The sequence below is a fragment of the Panthera pardus genome, unplaced genomic scaffold, assembly GCF_024362965.1.
Source record: "Panthera pardus isolate Hobbes unplaced genomic scaffold, ASM2436296v1 HiC_scaffold_1, whole genome shotgun sequence".
Classification (NCBI taxonomy): domain Eukaryota; kingdom Metazoa; phylum Chordata; class Mammalia; order Carnivora; family Felidae; genus Panthera; species Panthera pardus.
The window spans coordinates 65781024-65805456 of record NW_026526654.1 but is presented as its reverse complement, the minus strand read 5'-3'; the positions used below and the strand labels follow the sequence as shown (position 1 = coordinate 65805456).

General features: G+C 45.1%; 1 protein-coding gene across 2 annotated transcripts in view; it reads right to left on the bottom strand.

Moving 5' to 3' along the window:
- Window positions 1-1557: 1557 nt before the first annotated feature.
- SLC25A30 (solute carrier family 25 member 30) overlaps window positions 1558-24433 on the bottom strand; it is a 39710-nt gene continuing 16834 nt past the window's right edge. Inside the window, exons 1-10 of one of the 2 annotated variants that reach the window (XM_019447520.2) lie at window positions 24266-24363; window positions 17861-17982; window positions 15749-15896; window positions 12169-12263; window positions 10640-10725; window positions 8416-8511; window positions 7433-7557; window positions 6617-6755; window positions 5163-5243; window positions 1558-4228 (exon numbers count right to left, since the gene is read on the bottom strand). In XM_019447520.2, coding sequence (XP_019303065.1) covers window positions 4187-4228; window positions 5163-5243; window positions 6617-6755; window positions 7433-7557; window positions 8416-8511; window positions 10640-10725; window positions 12169-12263; window positions 15749-15896; window positions 17861-17924 — 876 coding nt within the window. In that variant the 5' untranslated portion in view covers window positions 17925-17982; window positions 24266-24363 and the 3' untranslated portion in view covers window positions 1558-4186. Of the gene's footprint in view, window positions 4229-5162; window positions 5244-6616; window positions 6756-7432; window positions 7558-8415; window positions 8512-10639; window positions 10726-12168; window positions 12264-15748; window positions 15897-17860; window positions 17983-24265; window positions 24364-24433 lie in introns of those variants that run through there. The other variant, XM_053899277.1, reaches the window with a different exon arrangement.

Here is a 24433-nt window from a genome sequence, read left to right as displayed (position 1 = left end):
CTGGGCTGATAGCTCAGAGCCTGGAGCCAGCTTCGGATTCTGTGTCTCCCTCCGCTGCTTGCACTCTGTCTCTTGCACTGTCTCAAAAATAAATAAACGCTAAAAAAAAATTTTTTTTTAAAAAGAGAACTGAGAAAGTTCCCTGTCTTCCACATTCTATTTTTTCACTAAACCACCATTATTTAATTCAAATGTTAATAAGACAAGCACCTAGAAAAACATATATATATTTTATAATTTCATGGATGAGTTTATTGTCTTTTTTTTTTTTAACGTTTATTTAGTTTTGAGGAAGAGAGAGAGACAGAGTGTGAGGAGGGGAGGAGCAGAGAGAGAGGGGGACACAGAATCCAAAGCAGGCTCCAGGCTCTGTGCTGTCAGCACAGAACCCACGAACCGCAAGATCATGACCTGAGCTGAAGTTGGACGCTTAACCGATTGAGCCACCCAGGCGCCCCATGGATGAGTTTATTTTTTAATTTAATTTTTATTTTTGCTTAAGTAAGCTTTATGCCCAAGGTGGGGCCTGAACTCTCAACCCTGAGATAGTTGCTTGTTCCCCTGACTGATCCAGCCAGGCGCCCCCAAATATTCTTTTTTTAATGTTTACTTATTTTGAGAGAGACAGAGAGAGAGCACAAGTGGAGGGAAGGGCATAGAGAGAGGAGGGAGAGAATACCAAGCAGGCTCTACGCTGTTAGCACGGGGCCTGATGTGGAACTCAATCCCACGAACCATGAGATCATGACCTGAGTGGAAATCAAGAGTCGGATATTCAACCGACTGAGCCACCCAGGCAACCCCCACTCCGAAAATATTCTTAAGTGAAAAAATTAATGAACTAGGTTTGCATTTCATCCACTGGTTCTTCTATGCCAATCAGAGGTGACTCTGTCTGGTCCACAGTTAACAAACATCTCAGCTGCTATCTCCAGCCAACACCAAACATGGGAGGGACTGACGGACCCTGAAAGTGCAGGGCATAGATGATGTCATCACCCTGCTGTTCTCCGTCTCCAGGCTACCTTCCCAAGCCAGTCCACAAATCAGAGTCACCAGCCTCTACTGGGTTACAGAGGTTTTCAAAGAGTGGGAGGTCACACAGGCGTCCAGGCAATTAAGATGATTCTGGGTGGCTCAGGGGGTTAAGCGTCCGAATCTTGATATCCGCTGAGGTTGGGATCTACAGATCGTGAGACGGAGCCCCGTGTCAGGCTCCTCACGAGCAGGGAGCCTGCTTGGGAGTCTCTCTCTCTCCCTTGCTCTCCGTCCCTCTGCTGCTTGTGCTCTTTGTCAAGAATGAATGAATGAATGAATGAAGAAAGAAAGGGAAAAAAGAGAAAGAGAAAGAAAGAGGAAAAGAGAAAAGAAAAGAAAAGAAAAGAAAAGAAAAGAAAAGAAAAGAAAAGAAAAGAAAAGAAGAACCCCAACAACTTCTCCTCGAGGAGAAATGTCTGCAGCCACTTTCACACGTGCCATTTCTACTCCAACCTTCGAGACTCTTTGGAGCTTATCTTTGTTTAAAGGTTTCTATTTATCCAAAATAACCACAAGTCATTTCGATTATTATGTATTAGTCCAGTTTATTAAATAATGAAACAAGGTTTATGCCACATATTCCAACAATGTTTAAATAAAGAGCCTGAAATATAAAGGCTTATGAAAATGTATAGTTTTTATATAATACATACTATTTCTAGCTCATGAATAAATATGAACAGGGGCCATTTTTAGATCACAGATCAGCAACATTTAGCATCAATGATTACACAAATCCACAAGCAAACAAAAAAAAATCCGTTATCTTCATTTTAGTTATAAAAGCTAAAAATCCTTTTGCCACATTTAAGCAATATCCAAGGAGGTCGGGGGACTTGTAGCCACACCCCTGAAAATAAGGGAACCGAGTCTCCAAGTCCCTAAGTTCTTTCCTGGTTAGGAGCGTGGCAACTGCATGAACTCTTTCAAGAAACAGAAAAACCAAAACAGGTTAAGATCCTGTTCTGTATAATGTGTTTAATAAAGCTACACTGGAGAAATACTCTATTTTTGTCTCAAAAACGTGCTCAGGTGTTATGGTGAGGTTTGAGTTTCTTCTTATCCTGGTATGAACATATGCATAATTTGAATAAACTGACATAATGAATGTTGCAGGACGTTGACTCTTTCCGGTCTTCAAAAGGATTTGCTTCTACTGTTTTAGAAATTATATGTACACTTAAAAATATATGTTTTCTTCGTTAAAAAAAAAAAGTGACTCTTAAAAAGTAATCCTTTAAACTCACAGAACTCAAAAGTGAAAGCCTTTCCAGAGAAAGCCCTTACCACATCAATGGAATGTCTTGGCAAGAGGAAAGAAAATCTCCGTCTAAAGATACGGTTCAGTACCAGGAGTGGGAGCCAAGTGAGCTCAGCTCTGCAGAGTCCCATCCAGATTGGGCCAGGGGAGCCGGACTTTCAGCTACGTCTTTAACCCGTTAGCCCCTACATGCCACGCCACCGCCTCTTCCTCTCTCTTTTTAACGACTTTGTCTCTGGTTTGGAACTGCAATTCTGCCTCACAAAATGTTTCTCCAAGTAAACATTAATAAAGAAGGCAAAGTGGAAGGGACTGGCAGCTAAACTGCGCAGTCCATAAGAAAAACCGGGGTTCCTTCTTTTCTGCTTCAAGGGAGGTGGCCGGACACACCAGGCACCTGCTGAGCACACGCCCCCGCAGGAGGGTCTGCCCCGGAGCCCCAGTTAGTGTGTATTTAATGTTCTCAAAGGCTAGAACTGAAGGTACCCGAGTAAATATGTTCCCTGCCCTGGGGCAGCCCGCGAGAAGTGTATAAAGGTCTTAGGGCTCTCGGAGTCACTTTTTATTTTCAAAGGAACAAGATGAAGGAGAGAAAGAGAAGGGAGAATGATTTTTGTTGTCTTTAGAAAAAGAAAGGAAGACACTATGGACCTCTTTCAGAAACCAGAAAACAGGTGCGGTACTAAAGAAAGAGTTTTTTTTAAATGTCAAGCAAGTGTTTTCCATCCAGACCAATCAGGAAGCCCAAGACAGGAAGTATTTGAACAGACGATCACCTGAACTGAAGGAAAATCTGGGAAATCCGGAAAAATCAATTCTTCAATTCACTCGTAACATCTTGCTAAGGAAAACGTAATAAAACTGTAACTTACACTGTGCTCTTTCTTTTCACAAGGACTCTAACAACAGGCTTTGTTGGGGGTTCCAGTGAGAACGACTCTCTTCTTTGCACCCAACTGTGGATGCTGGGATTCCAGCCAGATGACAGCGTGACTGATGTAAACACACTGACCCTCAAGTCAAGTGATAGCCGCTACTATTTTCTTCATTTGAGCCTCAACATCAGTAGATGTCATATCTCCATTTTACAGACTGAGAAATAATAAAACTGGGCTAAAAATCAGAGCAAATTACCAACATTACCTGAGACCAAACCCATGCGGCTAAAAATCCCTCCCGTCAACAGCAACCTTGCCAGTCTCAAAGCCAAGGTATCTCACCATCATGGGTTTAGATATTAATACTTTGTAACAATTCCTCACAAAGGTCAAGCCTTCAAAGGCTTAAAATCACTTATTGTAAGTGAAAGATCCTGCCAAAATAGGAAATTATAAAGCAGTGCAATATTCCAGAGATCTATTTCCTGCACTGTTTACACCTGGAGTTGAAAGGGCCAGGTCTCCACGCGTGAAATGTCTTCAGCCAACAAGAAGCAAACGTCCCCAGAAGTTCAGGAACAGTAATACCCTCTTGGAGGCTCCATTCCGTGGTTCCTGCGAGCTTCCCTAGAGCACTCTGCTATTCTCAGCTGTTCGCTGGAGGGCAACAGGTGCTACCGTCCCCTGGAGAAAACAATTCACAGTTCCTGATCTTCTTGCAAGTTTTCTTTAGCAAGAAACGCACACTTTGCATGCCGTCTTTGATGTCCAAGGGCACTTCCATGGTAAGGACCAGTGTTTGCATGTCAGTTTGTGGCATTAAACATTTGATGCAGAGCATCCATTGCCAACACACAGCAATGTGCACTAACCCCGTCTTCGGCTGTTGCTCACGCATGCTTCAGAATCTGTGACGAGCCAAGCAGTGAGAAGCAGCGTGAAACACAGGAAGCTTGATTGTTTCGCAAGCAGGCGTTTTCAGAGCGCTGTCTCGTGCAGCCTGGACTTGTCACAAATCCAATTTCTTCAGCTGCTCATAGGTCACAAAAAACTGCAGTTATTGGTTGAGGCTGACAACGAAAATGCCATCTGAACAACACTGACACATAAAAACGGACTCACAGTACATCTAACAAGTATGTCCGGGCAGACCACAGGCCATGCACATGATTAAACACCCGGGATCCTTATCCGCCCCCAAAGGTCTTCCCATTAGCCTTCCCAAGGCCAGCCTGGAACAGAACAATCACAGCTTAGATAACATCAGTGCCCTAGCGTCTGTTCCAAGAGCCTCTTGGAAGATCACGTCCACGCTGACCAGCTTTGGTGACTGCTGTGCGCAGACTTGCCCAAACAGTAAAATTCTATGTGAAAGTGAAAGACAGCAAGCCCTGGGACGCCCTCTCGAGGGTCACCACTAGGCAGGCCTTCAGCAGGGAGGGGCAGATAAAGAGAAACAGAGATGGTGAAAACCACATTCCCTTCTATGTAATTCTGCCTTTTTGTGTCTAATGAACGGCTACTTCTTTCCTGCCTCCCACCTTGGCATACAGGAAACACTGCTTATCAGCCCAATAATTCAGGAGCTAATTCCTGTTTAACCTCAGGCACTCTCTAAAATAAGCATTCTACAACAGCGCTGTCAGACCGCATCCTTCCCAATGGTGGCTAAGGATAGAAAATCCTTGTCTCTCTCTCTCTCTGTAATCGTAAATATTCCCAGCTTCTAAAACAGACTGAATAGAAGTTTGTATTGATACCATTACCTTTCAATAACACTATCACTATACCAAGATTCACTTGGCCCAGCACAGAGACTTTATACCTTCTAAGACAGAAAGCAAATAGTTATTTCTTAGAATCGGAGGAGCTCAAAAGAATACGAACCCACTTCTAAATTATCATTAATAACATGACAGTTTATACAAACAATATTCCTTTCGCTGCACCTTTTTTTCCAGACGTACTACGACAGAAAAGGATACAATGATATTCCAAGGACCAAGTCTCAACCAATTCGGCCAAAACCCTTTATACAGAGCAAAAAACCCTTCATTCTTCCATGTCTGTTATAAGGGAAAGGGAGGAGGGGGAGACAAAAGTTAACATCTAACTTTCCAATCATGTCAAATGTGTTAACACTCAGTAGGCAGACTGAATGATCAACTTTTCTTAAAAATAAAATCCTGTTCGAAAAGACTGCTTAAAAACTCAGTGCCCTCCTGCCCCTTTTTCTTCTTTAAAGGCCTCTTCACGGGAGAAGACGTCCAACCAGCCCACGCCCAAGCAGACAAATGGCAGCGGAATGAATAAGAAGTGGGATTTAATTCCAATTAGAACCTCTTGCCTCCTTGCCACTCGGGCTCACAAGCAGGTCGGAAATAAAAAAGTGAAGCAATGGTGGTAAAGATGTCATTCAGAGCACCACTATTTCATGTCATTAGGTGAATAAAAACAAGTATCTCTGCGTCGGGAAGGCAGACTTGAAGTCTAGGACGGGCCAGCATCACGCCAGAGAACAGGAACGGCCAAGTGGCCCCGAACCCCGGGCGGCCGGCAGTCCGGTCAGGGAGACAGACAGCTGCGAACCTCCCCCCTCTCAGGAACAGTAAGCCCCACTGTTTAAACCGAGAATTATTGTCAGAGTGACGTGTTCTTTCGAGAGATGTCTGAATGAAGGATATTCATTCCAGTCTGACTCACGGGGAGGGAGACACATTTTGGAAGGAGACACACAGATATCAGAAAGCATGACTCTCTTCTCAGCCTGTATAGCAGAGCAGAGGTGTAAAGAAAATGAACTTTCATTTCTAAATATTCGTCTAGATTTTGTATGTATAAAAGTTAGCCCCAGTGTGACCCAAACTGGGTACCATCTCAGGGCTTCACAGAGCATCACTTATGGTAGTTATAATAACCCTCAAAGTTTAGTTACTTCTCAGGTTAAAATATACGCATACATATATATGTGGGTGCATATATATATATATATATATATATATATATATATGCACACACACACACAGAGATATTCACATGCGTCTGGGGGGCAGTTTCAATGATTAAAAACAAACCACTAGAATGTTGAAGATTAAGTAAAATAAGCTTGCTTATTTCAACATCAGTGTCTTTCATCATTATGAATTATGCTAACAAGGTTTTACTACGTGAATCCAGGCACTGTGCTCTTTGGTAAGCATTCTTTCGTTTTTACACTAACCCTGTGACACAGGTGCAATTACCGTCCCTCCTCACTAACGAGGAAACTGAGGTATAGAGTCTGTACATCAACCAAAGTCATACAATTACAAGGGACAAGGGTTTTGCTCTAAACCGTTGTGGTTTTGACCATGCTAAGAAACTCTTCAGGGGGTAACATGGAGACTAATGAGCTGTGACAGGACCCCGCAGCGCCGCACAGGTGACCGCGCCCTCTCACCTGGAACAAGCAGTCCAGGGTACCAGTGTAGCCCGAGCACCTGCCGTCTCGAAGGACTCTCTGATTCATCATACGTGTTCTCACAACATCCACAGGGTTTGAGGCCAGGGCCCCGGCCAGACCACAGGTGAAGCTTGAGCTATGAAAAAGATGCCAACGGAAAAGCAAAAGTTCACCGCCGAGCTGCCACCACCACTAAAGGCAAGAAACAGCATCCTCCCAGACTACGTTACAGTGACATGTGACAAGACGGTACGTTTCCAGGAAGACGCCCATCTCTAAAGCATGGCACAAACTTCTTAAATATAGCACTGATTATAAATTCCAGCCTCAACCAAGAATACCTGTGAGGTTCTGGAAGGTCAATCATAGACACATGAAGGAATGTCATGTGTTAATGAACTCTGGGGCAGAGCTTTTCACATTGTACAGGTGTATCAAATCATTATGTACACTTTGAATAGCTTACAATTTTGTCCGTTATACCTCAGAAAGCTAAAAACTGAAAATAATAGAAATACAAAGCCAAGTTAGAGAATACTAATCATGATATTGCTCGTGCAATAAAGTACACAATACTTTTGTAGACAGATTTGCATGTGACTAAAAAACGAGCTGTTGACAATGGTTACCCATGTAAACAGACAAGGACTTTCACTTTTTCCTGGTTCACTCCAGAACTGTAATTTTCCAAATATGAGAATATAATACCTTTATAATATACCTTCTTTAAAATTTCTATAGATTTGTAGCAAATTGCCACCCTGACCTCATGCATACCTAAAATATTATTTTTTTTGAAATCTATAAACATACAGGAGGTGGGTATACACAGTGTCTCCCATCAGGCCCGAGAAAATCAGGTGCTTCTTGGCAAGGTCATAGACCGGGAGCTCCACACCGACGACGATAGCAGCCCTCTGCGCGGTAAGGGACACGCCCTGGGTAAGAAGACGAATAATCAAGACTCAGAGAGCTCTTCCCGGAGTAGGCCTTGCCAAAAAAAATGTAGAGTGACAGAGGAGAAAAGACCAGAGGGTAAAGAAGTCAGAAGCTCATGTCCAGTTCCTATTCTGGCGCTAACCGTATGACCTTGGCCAGACGCTGGCCAGGACCAATCACCTCACAGAAGCTCAGGTTTCCTAGTACATACTGAGAAGACTGTCCTAGATGACCCTTACGGTCTATTCTGTGAACTGACAGGTCAAGAGAATACCAGGAAATGGCACTCCATACCAGCGCTTGCCTAGTAATGGTCTTCACTTAGGGACCAGGAAGACATACACATCACAAAATGCAGGGGCGCCGGGGTGGCTCGGTCGGTTAAGCGTCAGACTTTTGATTTTGGCTCAGGTCGTGATCTCACGGTTTGTGGAATCAAGCCCCACATGGGGCTCTGAGCTGAAAACACGCAGCCTGCTTGGGATTCTCCCTCCCTTCCCCCTCCCAAAATAATAAGTAAATGAACCTAAAACAAAAATAACCCAGCATTTAACTATAACCTAGAAAACCCTCCTCTATGAGAATCTTTTAAAGAAAAGTAAACAACAAAGTGCTCAATCTTCTTCATAATTATACATAAATTATTCAAAAGGTATTTTAAAATATGACATAATCCTTACATTTCCATTTTCCAGACAAGGAAATTAAGGAAGAAAGTAACTTCAAGGGCAGACGTCACTTGTCTTCCCTTACTCCATTTCGCCTTTCAGATTAAATAAAATGATAGGAACAGAAAGAATAAATTCAAAGGGAAAAAGGGAAGAACTAAGGTAGCTGGCTCTGTTTTGCAGGCTTACCTTCCACAATCCTCTCGCTCCCTCCTGCTGGTAAATGTTAATGAAGTTGCCTATCATTCCCCCTTGAATGGTGCTGCTCTGGGCTTGCATCCGTATCTAGAGATTATTTTCAAGATTAACATGAGAAGGAAACAGCACATTTCTCCCCAATGTAGACCTCTGAATATCATTTGATCTGTTGTTTAATAACCATTAAAAGAAAAGAATCATAGCATAAACACTATCGTCATGCTAGCTTTAAATGCCCTTTGCAGACGAAACATTTTTAAGGTTTGGTTCTTAGGCACTTTGGAATCAACAAAATGCATCCAGTAGAATCCAGAGCTCATTAAGTGTCCAAAAAACCTGATTTTTTTTAAAAAGCCTTTTGAAAAGGAAAGAAAATGACATTATGTCCTTACAGGTTAATAAGCAGGAAAGAGAAGGTGATGGTAATACTAAGATTTCACATAATTAATAGGAGCATCTAGCATATTTCGCAGCATGAAGCATGGACAAGCAGATTTCTTAAATTAGTTACTTCAAGCCACTACTATTTCCAACCAGCTGAACCAAAAGGTATGCAGGCAAGCTGAGCACGGGATAACCACATGATGTCCGTCACACTCCGTTAACACTTGAATGTACAAATACACTCGAGAACGGCTGTGGAATTCACATGACTGAGATGCCAATGTAAAAATAATGTTTGATGTAGCTCTCTGTATTTTTTTAATGTTTACTTACTTTTGACAGAGAGAGAGAGAGAGAGACAGAGCATGAGCAGGGGAGGGGCAGAGAGAGAGGGAGACACAGAACCCGAAGCAGGCTCCAGGCTCCGAGCCATCAGCACAGAGCCCGACGCGGGGCTCGAACTCTCGGACTGTGAGAGCATGACCTGAGCCCAAGTCAGACGCTCAACTGACTGAGCCACGCAGGCGCCCCAGCTCTCTGTATTTTTTTAAAATTAAAAGGGATTTCTCACTAAAAATCGGTACCTTATTTTTATCGAGGGAGCAAAAACATTACCTCCGACTTCTAAAGAAAAGCTGTTACTGCCACGCAAAACACAGGAATGGCCTATCCCTAAGCCCAGCATATGTTTAAGATATTAAAGGGAGTATGGAGATCTTTCTCCGCTTTTCCCCGACAAAGGGTAAAATCAAAGCAAAAGCACCTTCACACGTGCTGCACCCTGACCATGCATTAAGTGTAATGCCCTCAACACGCTGCTACATAAGGTGCTGACATCTGTCAGAATCTCCTAGTAGATTGAAGGCTCTGAGGGCAGGGTCCTTATCATACTCATTTTTGGACTCTAAGCACATAATACGTCAACTGGCAGAAGGTAGAGGCATAGTGGATGCCGGTTAACTAACAGGAACAAAAAGGAGAGGAAGGGACAGAGACAAACATCTTAAGAGGGATGAAAAGCAACTCCCTGCCTAATTTCTATTTTGTTTAATTAGTTTATTAAACAATTAATAAACAATTAATAAACCGGTGCCTTGGGGCACCCGGGTGGCTCAGTCGGTTAAGCGTCTGACTTCGGCTCAGGTCATGATCTCGAGGTTCGTGAGTTCGAGGCCCGCAGTGGACTCTGTGCTGGCAGCTCAGAGCCTGGAGCCTGCTTCGGATTCTGTGTCTCCTTCTCTCCCCGCCCCTCCACCACTCATACTGTCTTTCTCTCTCTCTCCCTCAAAAATAAATACACATTAAAAAAAATGTTTAATTAGCTTATTCCCTTGCCTTACTCCAGAAAGGATTTAAGAAGGCAGTTTCCCTGTTATTATCAATAAGATCATCCACCTTACCACACTTATGTCTAACTGTAGTAAGGAAATATTTCCATCACTGTATCCTGAAATCAAGTTAGCAGATAACATCACACGCTCAGAAATAGGTCATTAATGAGCAGACCTGTACAGAACTTGCAGCCTCTCGATTTTTTAATGAACCAATAAAACCAGGGAAGATTTTCAATGAAAAATGAAATTCAAATGTATCCGAGCCTACATTTTTTTTCCTGCTTAGTCACCAAAGACCTTGTCTCCGCAACGAGCTCTACTTTTGATGTCCCTTATCAGTGGGAGATCCTCCCTCATGGGAGGGCCTTCATGGCACTCAAACTGTAAACATTTGTTTGCAAAACTGTTACATTCGCAGACTTTCATTATCTGCATGTTGTTCCCAGTAAGAAAATGTGGGGGGAGTGTGCCTATCAGATATGGATAGCACCGCTTACTTTCAAAACATCCGTTGGATTAGCGATGGTTGAGGATATGACTCCAGAGAGAATTCCACACACCACATTTATCAGTAGAGTTTCATCTATAAACAAGCACACATTATTCAACTTTTCATTATCAGTAACTCAAACATAGGTGTAAACTCATTTGCATACCTCTTGTATATCTTAAGGGAATAATTACATTTCTGCTTTATGAATCAAGCCATTTTTAAAATGTTAGGAATTCTGCTGGCTTATCAGGACTTTGCCTAGCAAAATTACTTGACATCTATTTGCTCTCAATTTGTTGTTTTTGAAAAATATTTACTTATTTATTTAAGTGATCTCTACACCCAGTATGGGGCTCGAACTCATGACCCAGAGATCAAGAGTCGCACACTCTTCCGACTGAGCCAGCCAGGCGCCCCAAACTTACTTGACATCTAAAAAGTATCGTGCAAAGTGAGCAGCCATCTGCCAATTCACTTTTATGTGTAAATGCGTATCACTGTACTAATTAAGATGAAGTATATCTCATAAGAGAATAAAAAAGATACACTCTGGGGCACCTGGGCTGCTCAGTCGATTAAGCACCCAACTTCGGCTCAGGTCATGATCTCACGGCTCGTGAGTTCAAGCCCCATGTCAGGCTCTGTGCGGACAGCTCGGAGCCTGGAGCCTCTTTCGGATTCTGTCTCCCTCTCTCTCTGCCCCTCCACCACTTGCATTCTGTCTGTCTGTCTCTCTCTCTCAAATATAAATAAGCATTAAAAATCTTTAAATAAAATAACATAAAAGTAAATTTTAAAAAAAGATACACTCCTATGAGATAACCATGAAGATACAGTTTTGAAGCACACCATATATATTTAATTTGAAGTGTACTAAAGTGCTAAAGCATCTCAGCCTCTGCTGACCACTCTCACGCAACAGTCGGCTGGCACTCAAGAATTCAGTTCTTAATACTACGAAAGGTATTCACTGCTTTCCTGAAAAAAATCCTGATTTTAGAAAATTTTAAGTGGGCTAGAACTATAACAACATATCCTCTAGTCTAGGAGTTCTGTAGATGAGGATAACTAAAATATTTGTAGAGATTGCTCCTTTTAACTGCTGCTCCCCTTAATTCAGCCAAGAACTGACTTGCTTTGGGGTACCTGGGTGGCTCGGTCGGTTAAGCTTCCGACTTTGGTTCAGGTCCTGATCTCACGGTTCGTGAGTTCAAGCCCCGCATCAGGCTCTGCGCTGACAGCTCAGAGCCTGGAACCTGCTTCAGATTCTGTGTCTCCCTCTCTCTTCCCCTTCCCCTGCTTGCGTGTGTGCATGTGTGCACACACTTGAGCTCTCCCTCTGTCAAAAATAAATAAACATTAAGAAAAAAAAAGAACTGACTTACCTTAAGCGTGGTTCATTCAGACTTTATACCCAGAGTTCTCTTCAGCAGTAAAGTCACAATTAGGCTCAAGAAAATCTGATCTTGACTAAAAAAGTCACACAACCAACCCACCTCCTGTCCACAAGTAGAGAAAAGATTCTTCACTCACCTTCTGGGTGTTCAACAAACAGTCGCTTCAAGCTCTGGTAAGTGCCTATCTTGATGGTGCCATAGGAAGCCTGGCGTAACATCGCAGGGGCAATCCTGTCAAACCAATGGACAAGAGCCCAAGAAATTCTAAAAACCAGGCACCTGGGTGGCTCAGTTGTTAAGCTCCTGACTTCGGCATACGGCATGATCTCAGTTCATGAGTTCGAGTCCCCCATCTGATGAGCTCAAAACCCCACTTTGGGTGAGCCCTGTTTCTCTCCCTCCCCGCCACTCTCTCTCTCTCTCTCTGCCTCTCACTCACTTGTGCCCTCTCAAAAAAAAAAAAAGAAAAGAAATTCTAAAAAGCACTTTAAATCCTCTAGAAGACACACACACACAGATAGTGGCCTTCCACAATCAAACTACGCTCAAGCAGATTTCTCGAAATTCAAAATCTAACAAAAATATAGTTGGGTTCCATAAAATGTGTGCAAATTAATAGTTCACTAAGTGAAAGTTCAGCCCCCTGTAGTTATCCTTAATGAAAACGTAAGTGAACGTGGAGTTCTATTCAAATGAAAGGGCTGTCCTTTCTTGGGACAAAGCGCCTCGAGAAATCTGCCCTAGGCAAGCATCTATCACTCTTCAGCTGCTGCTCTAGAGCTCAATTCCCACCTCCTCGGAGGCCCTGCCCCAGTTATTTCCTCTCCCTCTCTTGGCCATCCTGAGCCCAGAACCACCCTGGGGCAGTTATCTGCCCCAGCTGATCCTCCTCCTCCCTCTCCCCTCGCCATCAAAACTCCCCTCACCAAGGTGACCAACTGACATCGCTGTCACTGCATCAAATGATGTGTTTCACTTAGTATCTTACATAACCTCTCCGTGGTACTTGCTGCCGTCCACCCTTTGTCCTCCGCGCTGCGGTCTCCTCCCTGAGCTCCATTACATCCCCCTCTCCCGTTTCTTCCCTTTTCTCTATAGCCTCCCTACCTCTGTTTCCTGGGGTGTTCTGGGGAACTCTGCCCTAGGCTCTCTCTTCTCTCCCCGCTCCACGCACTCCCCGGGTGAGCTCGTCTACTCCCATGGCTTCCACCACTGTCCAAGACTGACGACTCTGAAATTCCTGCTTCCTGCATCGATCCAACGATGCATTTCCAACTGCCTCGTAGATGTCTCAATTCGCATGTCCCACACCCACCCCCAGATCCAGTGTCCCATACGGAGCTAAGTGTCCTCCCGCCCCAACCAATCGGCTCTCCTCTTTGTTTCCTGACCCAGAAAATGGAACCTCCATCAACACCTTGGCTGAAAACCAGAAATCAAGACATTAGCCTTGTCCCCTGCTTCCTCCACACCCCCTCGTCTATTAGGTCACGTATCAGGTCAACCCTATGCCCTAAACAAGCTCTCTTCTTTCTCTCTGTCCCCAAGACAATCCCTCTGTTCAGAAAATCGTTGTCTCTGCTTCCTGTGCGACAGCCTTTTTCCAGCGTTGTCAGTTCTCATTCTTTCTCCCTACGGCAGGCTGGCTTCTTTTTACCACCGAAACCCTATCATGTCAGTCCCCCTACTGAAAACCCCCCAGCACCTTCTGCCCGCCACAGGCACAGCAAACTCAAGCGCTTATGGGCACCGGGCAGACACCCTGAGTGCAGCGGGCTGGGTCTCATGCACCCTCGCACATCCTGCGAGTGGCAGGGGTTTCGGTAAACCAGAGAAGGCACCCTCGACGCCTGTTGCCGTTATCCTAAGTGAATGAACACGTGCCCAGATGTTGACTTTTCTCAAGAAAATGGACTCCCCGGTTTCCATGTGCAATTTCTCATAGTTTAAAATATCGGCTCGAGTGAGAAACAAAAACCTTGACTGGTAGGTAGGAGGGCTGTGAGGCACCCATTTGGGACCTGTGGTGTGGTAGAGGAAATCAAGATGCTTAGCGTGTCCTGAGGCCGTCCGTGTCCTGACCCCTTATTATGGCTCCAACTCCAGCTCTGGCTACTCAAAAACTCCAGCACTATACCTACACCGAATTACTCGCATGTAATTACTAGAATGTACCACGCTTTCTTGTGCATACTGCTGACTTTGTATAAACACAGTCCCCCCTCCTTTTTCTTTTTTAAGTCGGCTCCACAGCTACTTAACAGCCCCACTGTGGGGCTTGAACTCACAACCCTGAGATCAAGACCTGAGCTAAGATCAAGAGTCAGCTGCTTAACCAACTGAGCCACCCAGGCTCCCCAGTACAGTTCCCTTCTAACTTCGCCTGGCGAACTCACTCTTCTTGACCCTTCAAGCTCAGACCCAGCACCCCTGGGGTCAAGCAGCCTTCCTGAAGCCCACCCCCTCCCCTGCCCCCACAGTCTGGGCTCGATACCCGGCCTCTACCAGGCTCTAGTACTTGTTATCAGACCGCACTGTAATCCCGCTGACACACCTACAGCCCCCCACTAACCGACAGCCCCTTCATGCCTGTGTGTTGCTGCTGACCCCATTTGTCCCCCGGATCCAGTCTCACCCTTCTCTGTGATGCTCTGCGCCCTGAGAGGGTGGTGCCCACGGGTCACGTCACTCAGGCTCCCCTGCCAGCTGACTTCAGGGGGGATTCCACCAGTAGATGATGCTAGGGAGGGAGGAGGGGGAAGAGGTATTCTCTCCCTGGCCACTCCCAAAGCATCCCTCGACAACTACTGTCTGCTCCTTCCAGATGCCAGCCCTACCAGGCTGTTAACACCATTCCTGTCCTTGTCCCTCTGGTCCTAGGGTTGGTAACAATTTCTCACTTTGCTAGTTTCTAGGTGCCTCAATATCCTTCCTCTGTTCCCTTAACCCGTAAGTAGCCCCTTCATTAAAGTCTCCCCATAGAGGGGCGCCTGGGTGGCTCAGTCGGTTAAGCGCTGACTTCGGCTCAGGTCACGATCTCACAATACGTGAGTTCGGGCCCCACGTCAGGCTCTGGGCTAACAGCTCAGCGCCTGGAGCCTGCCTCAGATTCTGTGTCTCCCTCTCTCTCTGCCCCTCCCCTGCTCGCACTCTGTGTGTGTGTCTCTCTCTCAAAAATAAAATAAACATCAAAACATTTTTGAAGTCCCCTCATAGAAACCACCCAAGTGAATTCTGTTTCCTGCAGGGACCCGGGCTCCCATAGGCACCTGTCTCACTCGCTTTCCCAGCCCACACCTTCAGCACACCGTTCACTAAATGCTGAATTACAGAAAAGTGGTTCACAACACTTACCCACGGAGACTACTCTATCGTTTTCACTATAGCAAAAACCTGGGTAATTCAGAATAGCCAAGGGGAAGGGCTTTTTTCAGAGTGACATGGTGAATTATGGAATGTTTTGTGGCAACAAATGTAAATTTTGCATTATTAGCTGTATTTGAATACAATTAAAAAAAACATACTTCCAACACAACGTTCGCTACATAAAAGGTATGTAGAAAATAAGGTTGAAATGAAAAATGAAAAAGCTACCAAGCTACTTGCTCTTTTCAAATACACTTCAAATGTCTACTTTTTCTCTATGAAGTCTTCAATTTCAGTTGATTCATTTAACAGGTCAATAGTCCAATATAAACGCACAAAGGTCTACTTACCCTGAATACAGGGCTCTCAGCCCTTCTTCTCTGCCTATCCGCACTAAGGCGTGCAACATTCCTCGATACCGGATTTCTCTAAAGTTTGCGTCATTTGTCTGGCCTTGAATCTGGAGCCGTGTCTTGGTTAAATCAATTGGAAAAGTACCTTAAAGGTTTTTAAAAAAGACATATTTCACTTGATAAAAAGAAATTCCACCAAATAAAGAATACATGGTGATATATTCCTGAGAAAATATTTCGACTGTAATGTAAACTAAGAAACAGAATTAAGAAATGGCAGATACTTTGCAATCTTTTTTCTATTAAAAAAAAATTAGAGGGGTGCCAGGTGGCTCAGTTGGTTAAGCATCCAACTCTTGTTTTTTTTTCATTTTTTTTAAATGTTTTATTTATTCTTGAGAAAGAGAGAGACACAGAGCATGAGTGAGGGAGGGGCAGAGAGAGAGGGAGATACAGAATCCAAAGCAGGTTCCAGGCTCTGAGCTGTCAGCACTGAGCCCGACGCGGGGCTCGAACTCACAAGCAGTGAGATCATGACCTGAGCTGAAGTCGGACACTTAACCGAAGGAGCCACCCAGGCACCCCAAGCATCCAACTCTTGATTTGGGCTCAGGTCATGATCTCACGCTTTGTGAGATAGAGCCCCGTATCTGCGTTGGGCTCTACGACAGTGTGGGGCCTGCTTAGGATTCTCTCCCTCTCTCTCTCCCTCTCTCTCTCCCCCAACCTCCGACCCCCTCCCTGGCTCACACACACACTCTCTCTCAAAATAAACATTTTTTAAAAATTAGGAACCAAAAGATTAAAAATACACCAAAAAGTGCATAAACGTATTTTCCTTTCTTTACATTTTTATTTGGTTCCCATCTTACTCTACATAGGATTTGAGAGGCTGCATCGCTGTAAAAAAAAAAAAGGGGGCGCCTGGGTGGCGCAGTCGGTTAAGCGTCCGACTTCAGCCAGGTCACGATCTCACGGTCCGTGAGTTCGAGCCCCGCGTCGGGCTCTGGGCTGATGGCTCAGAGCCTGGAGCCTGTTTCCGATTCTGTGTCTCCCTCTCTCTCTGTCCCTCCCCCGTTCATGCTCTGTCTCTCTCTGTCCCACAAATAAATAAAAAATAAAAATAAATAAAAAAAAAAAAAAAAAAAAAAAAAAGGTACAGGGAATGATTTACACCAACCGGAAATCCATTTTAAAATATGTTACCATCTTTTGCATGTGTGAAGGCTAAAATCAGGTCCAATATGAAAGAGGGGGGGTAAGCTCATTTGCTAAGGGAGTTTCTCACTCCATGTTCTGCAGTCTAGAAGTAAATCTGTGAACGCAGGTACAGATGTTAAACACGGCGCCCAACAGGTAGTCTACCCGAATTCTGGACACTGTCGGGAAACTCGATTCGCTGTGGAACGGAGAGCCCACCCCACAGGGAACCAAGTGGGTGGGTGGTTAACGCGCCTTAACCCCTCATCCCCGGGCCTCACCGGCTCCCCAGGGGCAGCCTCTGTCCCAGGACGGCAGCGCCCGGGCCCTGGAAGCAAATGACGCATCCAGCCCAGCACCTGGCATTCGGCAGCTGCACAACCGGTATCCAGTGAAGCAATTCCGACAGGGAACAGACAGCGATCAATGGGGTCTGATGTGGAACTGCACCAGAAGAGGAAGCCACCAGTACAACGTGGACCGTGTGCGTAATTACGGAGTGACTGCGCAATGACGGTCAGACCTGGCCCCCGCGGCCTCCTGTGCCAACGGTGGCCAAGTGGCGAAAAGCACAAGGAAAACAGGGACAGAGGGACCCTCGGAATGACTGATAAAACTCGTTTGATTACCAGGTTCCACTTTCTCCACACCGAACTTTGGCCCCTAAACTGCTGGGAGCCAAAATGACTGTTTGTCTGAAAAAAAACATACCAAAAGGAGGGTGTTTTGAAATCGGAGATTAACGTGTCATATTCTCGCATTCTGTGTGTCACCTCCAATCACATCAAACACCAGAGAGCGACCTTAACTTTTAATTGGCATCACGTGCAGCACATGAACGACCCCCCCCCCCCCCAATACCATCCAGGCCGGGGGTGGGGTGGTGGGGGTGGTGGAGGGGCACCTTACCACATTCGGCCGTGATGGAGGCCAGCCCTCCGTACACGAAGGGCTTCCAGTTGAGGGCCGACATCCTCAGCACGGTCCCTTCTCCTTTGGTTAGAGGAACATAGCCTCCCACAGGGCTTCTCCTGGACACAAAGGGGAGGCATTTCAAAGTCGTGACTTCCCGCACAAGCAGTTTCCCCTTTAGGCTTGTGTTCCATTTGGAGAGCATCGCAGACGAATGCCCTCCACGCCTCCCCCCCACCGGACCCCACTTCCCGAGGGGGGCTCACCTGTATAAAGCCAGGCCCAGCTCGCTACTAAACCGCATTTCATCCCATTCAGACCTTAAGTAACGCAACAGGCTGGGAAGCTGAGATGGGGTATGTACTGAGCACAATGGAGGCTATTTTCTGGGCTGTCCATTTTATCTAACATCTATTCACGTTCACGCAACAAATATTTGTTATTTGTTTGCCACTGTCTCAGTGAGTCCCTCAGGCGCACCGAAAAAATGTTGCGACCCAGTGTCCTAAGGTGAAATGACAATTTCTGAAAAGGACCAAAATATACTTCCAGTTCACACTCTGTAAATGTTGGCGTTCTTTTCTTAACTGCACCGTGTTAATAGCTGGGAGGCAGCTCGGTATGAAGGAAAAAGGCGGACTCCGGGGTCAGAGCCACACCGCTTCCTTCCTAAGGAAGCTCCCGTTCATCTCTAGGTTTTTTTCTCCATCAATATCATCACCATCGAGGCAGCCAACACAACCAATTGGGGTTGGAGCCCATACTTTTATTTGCTAAACTAAATAAAATGCCAAGCTTTTAATCCTATTATGGGGATTAAATATGTATTTTTAAACTAGCACAGAAAAGACCCTCAACAAATGCTGCCTTCCCTCTTCCTGTCACTTAGAAGGTGCTCACACACTGTGAAATAAACATATTTACATGCCTGCCATGCCAGGTCCCCCACATTCATGACACATTCTGCAATTTTAGGCACTTTCAGTTGGTAAATCTGGCCTCATGTCCATTAACAGGAAAAACATGCAGATAAACACACTTTTGTGTATATAATATTAACCATAATTATTCTGGGTTTAAAATAAAATTTCGGGGGCGCCTGGGTGGCTCAGTGGGTTAAGCGTCTGACTTCGGCTTAGGTCATAATCTCACAGTTCATGAGTTCGAGCCCCCCATTGGGCTCTGTGCTGACAGCTCAGAGTGTGGACCTTGCTTCAGATTCTGTGTGTCTCTCTCTGTCCCTTCCCCACTCGTGCTCTCTGTCTCTCTCAAAAACAAACATAAAAAAAATTTTCTTAAATAAAATAAAATTCCTAATTTATTATAGTCATTATTGGTAAGAGATACACCCAGTGTTTGTAATCTGCATGTTTTAGGAGTTTCTCAAGACTATATTTCTCAAGAAAAGTCACCATTGCCAAAAATGTCAGTTAACAACAAGGCCAGGGGGCTTGCTTAAACTAAGAAAAAAACACAAGGAACCCAAAGGAGACTGTAAATGGATCTACCTATAGCTATTCTCATTCATGGACATTAACCGAATTCAGACTGGCTACAAGTGAGTAAGATAAAAGGCTCTCTAAGAATGGAACCTGAAAATCATCATTTGCTTTATGTGTTTCAGGATCAAGAACAAACTGTGCCCCCCAACACTCAGCTCAGCCCCTTATTATCCTCAAAAACATTTAGTAATATCTGCACTTGATCTTAGCCAAAAGGCCGAGAAGAGATAATATCTGAATGTAACTAATTCTTAGTCTTACTAAATTCACAATAACGAATACTGTAGGTTAAATAAACTGTCAGAACACATTAATAATAAATCCAATAATTCATTAACTGTCCAGTAGTACCTTCCTTAATCCATTCTTGGATTCTCCTGAATTCAGTTAAAAAAAAAAAAAAAAAAGCAACAGGGGCATCTGGATGACTCAGTTGGTTAAGTGCCGGACTTGATTTCAGCTCAGGTCATAATATCACTGTTCCTGAGTTTGAACACCACACAGCCCTCCATGCTGACAGCGCAGAGCCTGCTTGGGATTCTCTCTCTCTCTCTCTCTCTCTCTCTGCCCCTCGACATTCTCTCTGTCTCACTCTCTCACACTAAACTTAAAAAAACAACAACAAAGCAATAACTACATAACAGTGATGTGTGGAAATGCTGTAACTTTAGAAAAGTGTCTGATATAAACGATTTCAGCGGATCCCCCAACAAGTTTGGGACAGGAGGACAGGAAAACAGACTAGGAAACGGAGTCCCAGCAAGGTGCCTTGTCCAAGGCCACATGGCTAATGGGGCAGAAATGGGGCTCCAACCCAAGTGTTCTGATTCCAAGTACAGCATTCTTCCTGCTACCACCTGAGGCTGTATGCAATCATAAAGGAGTGATGGTGTTTTAATTAAGGAGAAAATATTATTAGGCAGCTTCAAAAAGGTACTATTGCAGAGAAAGACAGATACCATATGTTTTCACTCATATGTGGATCCTGAGAAACTCAACGGAAGACCAGGGGGGAGGGAAGGGGGGGGAGGAAAGTTACAGAGAGGGAAGGAGGCAAACCATAAGAGACTCTTAAATACTAAGAACAAACTGAGGGTTGATGGGGGGGGGGGGGGAAGTGGGTGAAGAGGGCACCTGTTGGGATGAGCACTGGGTGTTGCATGGAAACAAATTTAACAAAGTACAATATCCTTATTGTTATTATTTAAAAAAACAAAAAGGTACTATTGATAAGGTGCATCCTATAAGCAACAAAAATGTGTTTAAGATAAAGGTATTAAGAGGATATAATATTCAGAAGGTAGATAATCAATATAAACAGTAGCAATTTATTTTTCCAACAAAAGGTATATGAAGTCAGTGTTGAAACACTTGGGGGGGAGTTTTTTACAGAGGTGAAATTCACATACTCATTTTAGTGAGCAATTCAGCGGCACCTCATACATTCAGGATGTTGTACAACCACCACCTTTATCTAGTTCGAAAATATCGCATCACCAGTCCCCCCTCCCTCTGGCTTTTACTTTCTTGGACGTGACACTATATATGCATTAAGTATCTGTGTGGAACATACGGCTCCTTATTAGGAGTTCCTAACCTGACTGCAGAGTTTCCTAAAAGTATATACACTAGGGCCCTACCTACTGAATGAAGATCTCAGGGACATTGCGAGCATCTGTGTTACTGAAAATCAGCCAGTTAAATACATGGCAGCCAATTCACACCTTGGAATACTTACTACTTAAATTCCCATTTTAAATAGTTAATGCTCAGTGATGATGTTACAGGTGATCCTTCTTTTTATTCATCTTATTTAGTACTGATTTTTTTCCTACACATGTATGTGTGTGTGTCTTTATATATACAGACACACACACACACACACACAAGCCATCCTCCAAAATGTTAGCAGAACTTTATGCGAAAGGGAATTATAACTGAACTCTAACTTAACGACAAACACAACATTTTTTTTAAAGACTATTTTGTCATATGACCTCATGCCATCTCACTGAGTCACTTTCCGTTTTCCTGCCTCACCTTATTTGTTTTACTAGTTTAGTTTTAATGGCTACTTTTGGCTACTTTTTCTTCCATCGGTGTTTTTAATTAGATCAAAACCCAAAAAAGCTCTGGATTATACTCATATGCAAGTACCCCAGTAGAGCTCAAAACCATTGTGGAATTGCCTCCCCCTGGGTTTGAATCAAGTGGATGGAGCACGCACCCATTTGGTCCTATTCCTGTGAACCACCGGTGACCATAAACTGATCTTCCACAAATGCGCATCCATTCCTGTGCTCCTGGTTACACTGTAAGAAAGTACTTTCTATTCAATTCCAATTTTTAAAAGTTAGCAGGAAGAGGGTAAAAATTACCTTTGGGCTCTTCTCTTTTCCTTTCTGAACGCTAGGACTAGATTCCGGATCAGTTAAGTTTACTGCCCACCTTCCCAGGTTAATGCTTACTGTGTCAAAGAAAGAATACGTTGGCTTAAACAGCAACCAGAGAGTATCAGTAGTCGGTCAAACACCCGAACAAAAAAGGTTCTGGAATGGAAGACGTTATGTCCCCAAAGCCATGCTGGCCACAGCCAGCTGAGATGGGGCGTCAGCTATCCCAAGTTGCAATCTTTGGTAAGCTAAATCATTTCTTTGTTCTGGAGCTCTCTTTGTCCTAGCACAATTTTGGGCGCGGGCGGAATCCCAGCTCTACTCAAGTCCCAACACTGACAGGCCAGCACGGTCAGGCAGACTGATGTGTCCTTAGCAGTCTAGTGTCTGGGCAACATCTTGGCCTGAGATCCAGGGAAGGAATCACAACTTTGCAAAAACTCCAGTGCCAGATAATGGTGCTTGGGAATCACTTCCCACTCTGCACTCCTCTTCTAGGCCATACCCTCTGGCCAGACCAAACCCAGTCACCACTTCTCTGCTGCCTTATAAACACAATACTAACAACAACAGCCTTCACTATCAAATATCTGATATGACAGGCATTGCTGTACGTTTTCCACATAAAGGATTTTATTTCATCCTTACAAGCCTATGAAATAGGTATCCTTATCCACATTGCACAACTGAGGAAAGACCGACCACCTCAGAGAGGAAGAGTGACTTTCCCTAGTCGCACAGCTACAAAGTACACAAACTAAGGTCTCCCTGAAGGAACACGTGATCTGTCCTCTATGTACTACAAAGCCAGACACTATTTTTCCAAAGTCTGTTAAAAAATATTTGGGGGTGGGGCACCTGGGTGGCTCAGTTAAGCGTAGGACTTTGGCTCAGGTCATGATCTCACAGCTCATGAGTTCGAGCCCCTCATCGGGCTCTGTGTGGACAGCTCAGAGCCTGGAGCCTGCTTTGGATTCTGTGTCTCCGGCTCCCTCTCTGCCCCTCCCCCACTTATGCTCTGTTTCTGTCTCTCAAAAATAAATAAACCTTAAAAAAAAAAAAAAAAAAAAATATATATATATATATATATATATATATATATATATATATATATATATATATCAGGAGGTGGGAGGGTAGGAAATTCTGCACGTTCTGAATAAATGTGTAATTTTTCTGCAAAGGAAATACAAACTTCCCATCTATTTTTTTAAGTGTTACTTGAGTAAAAATGTCTTTGATACAAATAAAGGATTCTAAAGGCGTCTCCCTACACTTAAGATATGTACTAACTTACCATATCCCCTCTCCTCTGTTTTCTCTTAGTACTTATTTTCTCCTTACCTCATTTGCACAGCTGCAAAGAGAGGTAAAATACGGTAAGGTAATTGCTGCTGGAACTTTTGAAAGCTTTCCAAGTTCCTGTTAATATAATTAATTCTGGGTAAGTTCTTTCAAATTTACGTGTGTTCCCTTTTCAGTCTACAGTCTGAAACTGGAATCACGGTCTCTAAAATGATCCCTCTTAAATCTTTATTCCCCATATGTCTGCCTTTCATTGGACTTTCCCTATTTCCAACTGCCTTTAAAGGTACAGTATGCAAAATAAGCTCATCACAGACCTATGCAACGTGAAATTGAAAAGGCATCTTAGAAGTCATACCTCATGTCACATGAATTAACTGAGCCCACGAACACAAAACTTGGCAGCGGCAGAGCCAAGACCAGATTCATTCCTTTCAACTTTTTTCACTACAACAGGAGGACAAATCGACCCCTGCAGGGCAGTCCCGACATTGTTCTGCTATTCTCGCGCAGGAGCGACAATGCTGAACCCTGCAAACGCTTTACATCAAGTTACTTACACCTAGAAAAGGCGCTACAGTGCAGCGCTACATGAACCTTCCAAGCTAATGAACTGCCCCCGTCCCTCCAAAGGTGAGCCAACCCGGCGTGTCCGGGAGCAATTCAGAGTACAGCGAGCGTGCCCTCTCCCAGAGTAGGAAGCTCGCTGGCGCCCGGGCTGCACACTCTGAATGAACCGCGAGTGGGAGGGATGCAGAGACAGGAGAAACGTACCGCGGGGGCCAGGGCACACACGCCGAGGTCCCACATGGGCCTCACACTTGGGATCTGAGACGCTGGGGCAGGAGTCACCCCACGCCCCCAAGCGATGAGGCCCGGGAGCCGGCGCCCCTGCCGGAAGAGCGGGGCCAAGCCCCGGAACCTCGCGCCCCGGGCAGCCGGGCCCCGCACGCAAACCCGGGAGCAGCGGCAGCCCCCGAGAACGCCCGGCCGCGTCGGCGCTCTCAGGGACCGCAGTCCGACCGCAGTCCCAGTCCCGGCCGAGGCCGACCGGAGGGGCAGCACCGCCCGCGGCGGGGCAAGGAGTCCCGGGCCGGCTGGTCGCGGACACCGTGGCGAAAGAGAGTCGGGCGGGCGGAGGAGCGAGCCGGAGCAGGCGCGGAGCGGCCATCGCGGCCGCGGCCCGGTGGTCAGGCACTTACCCGGCGCCGGTGGCTCCGCAAGTCCTCCTACCCACGCTCAGCTGCGACCAGAGCCGGCCAGCACCGAAGCGGGAGAACACGCTGCAGCGCAGCGAGGGCAGCACAGCGACTTGCGTCCGGCCCCGCCCACCCCGCCCTCGCGGCCCCGCCCCCCGCCGCGGCTCCCAT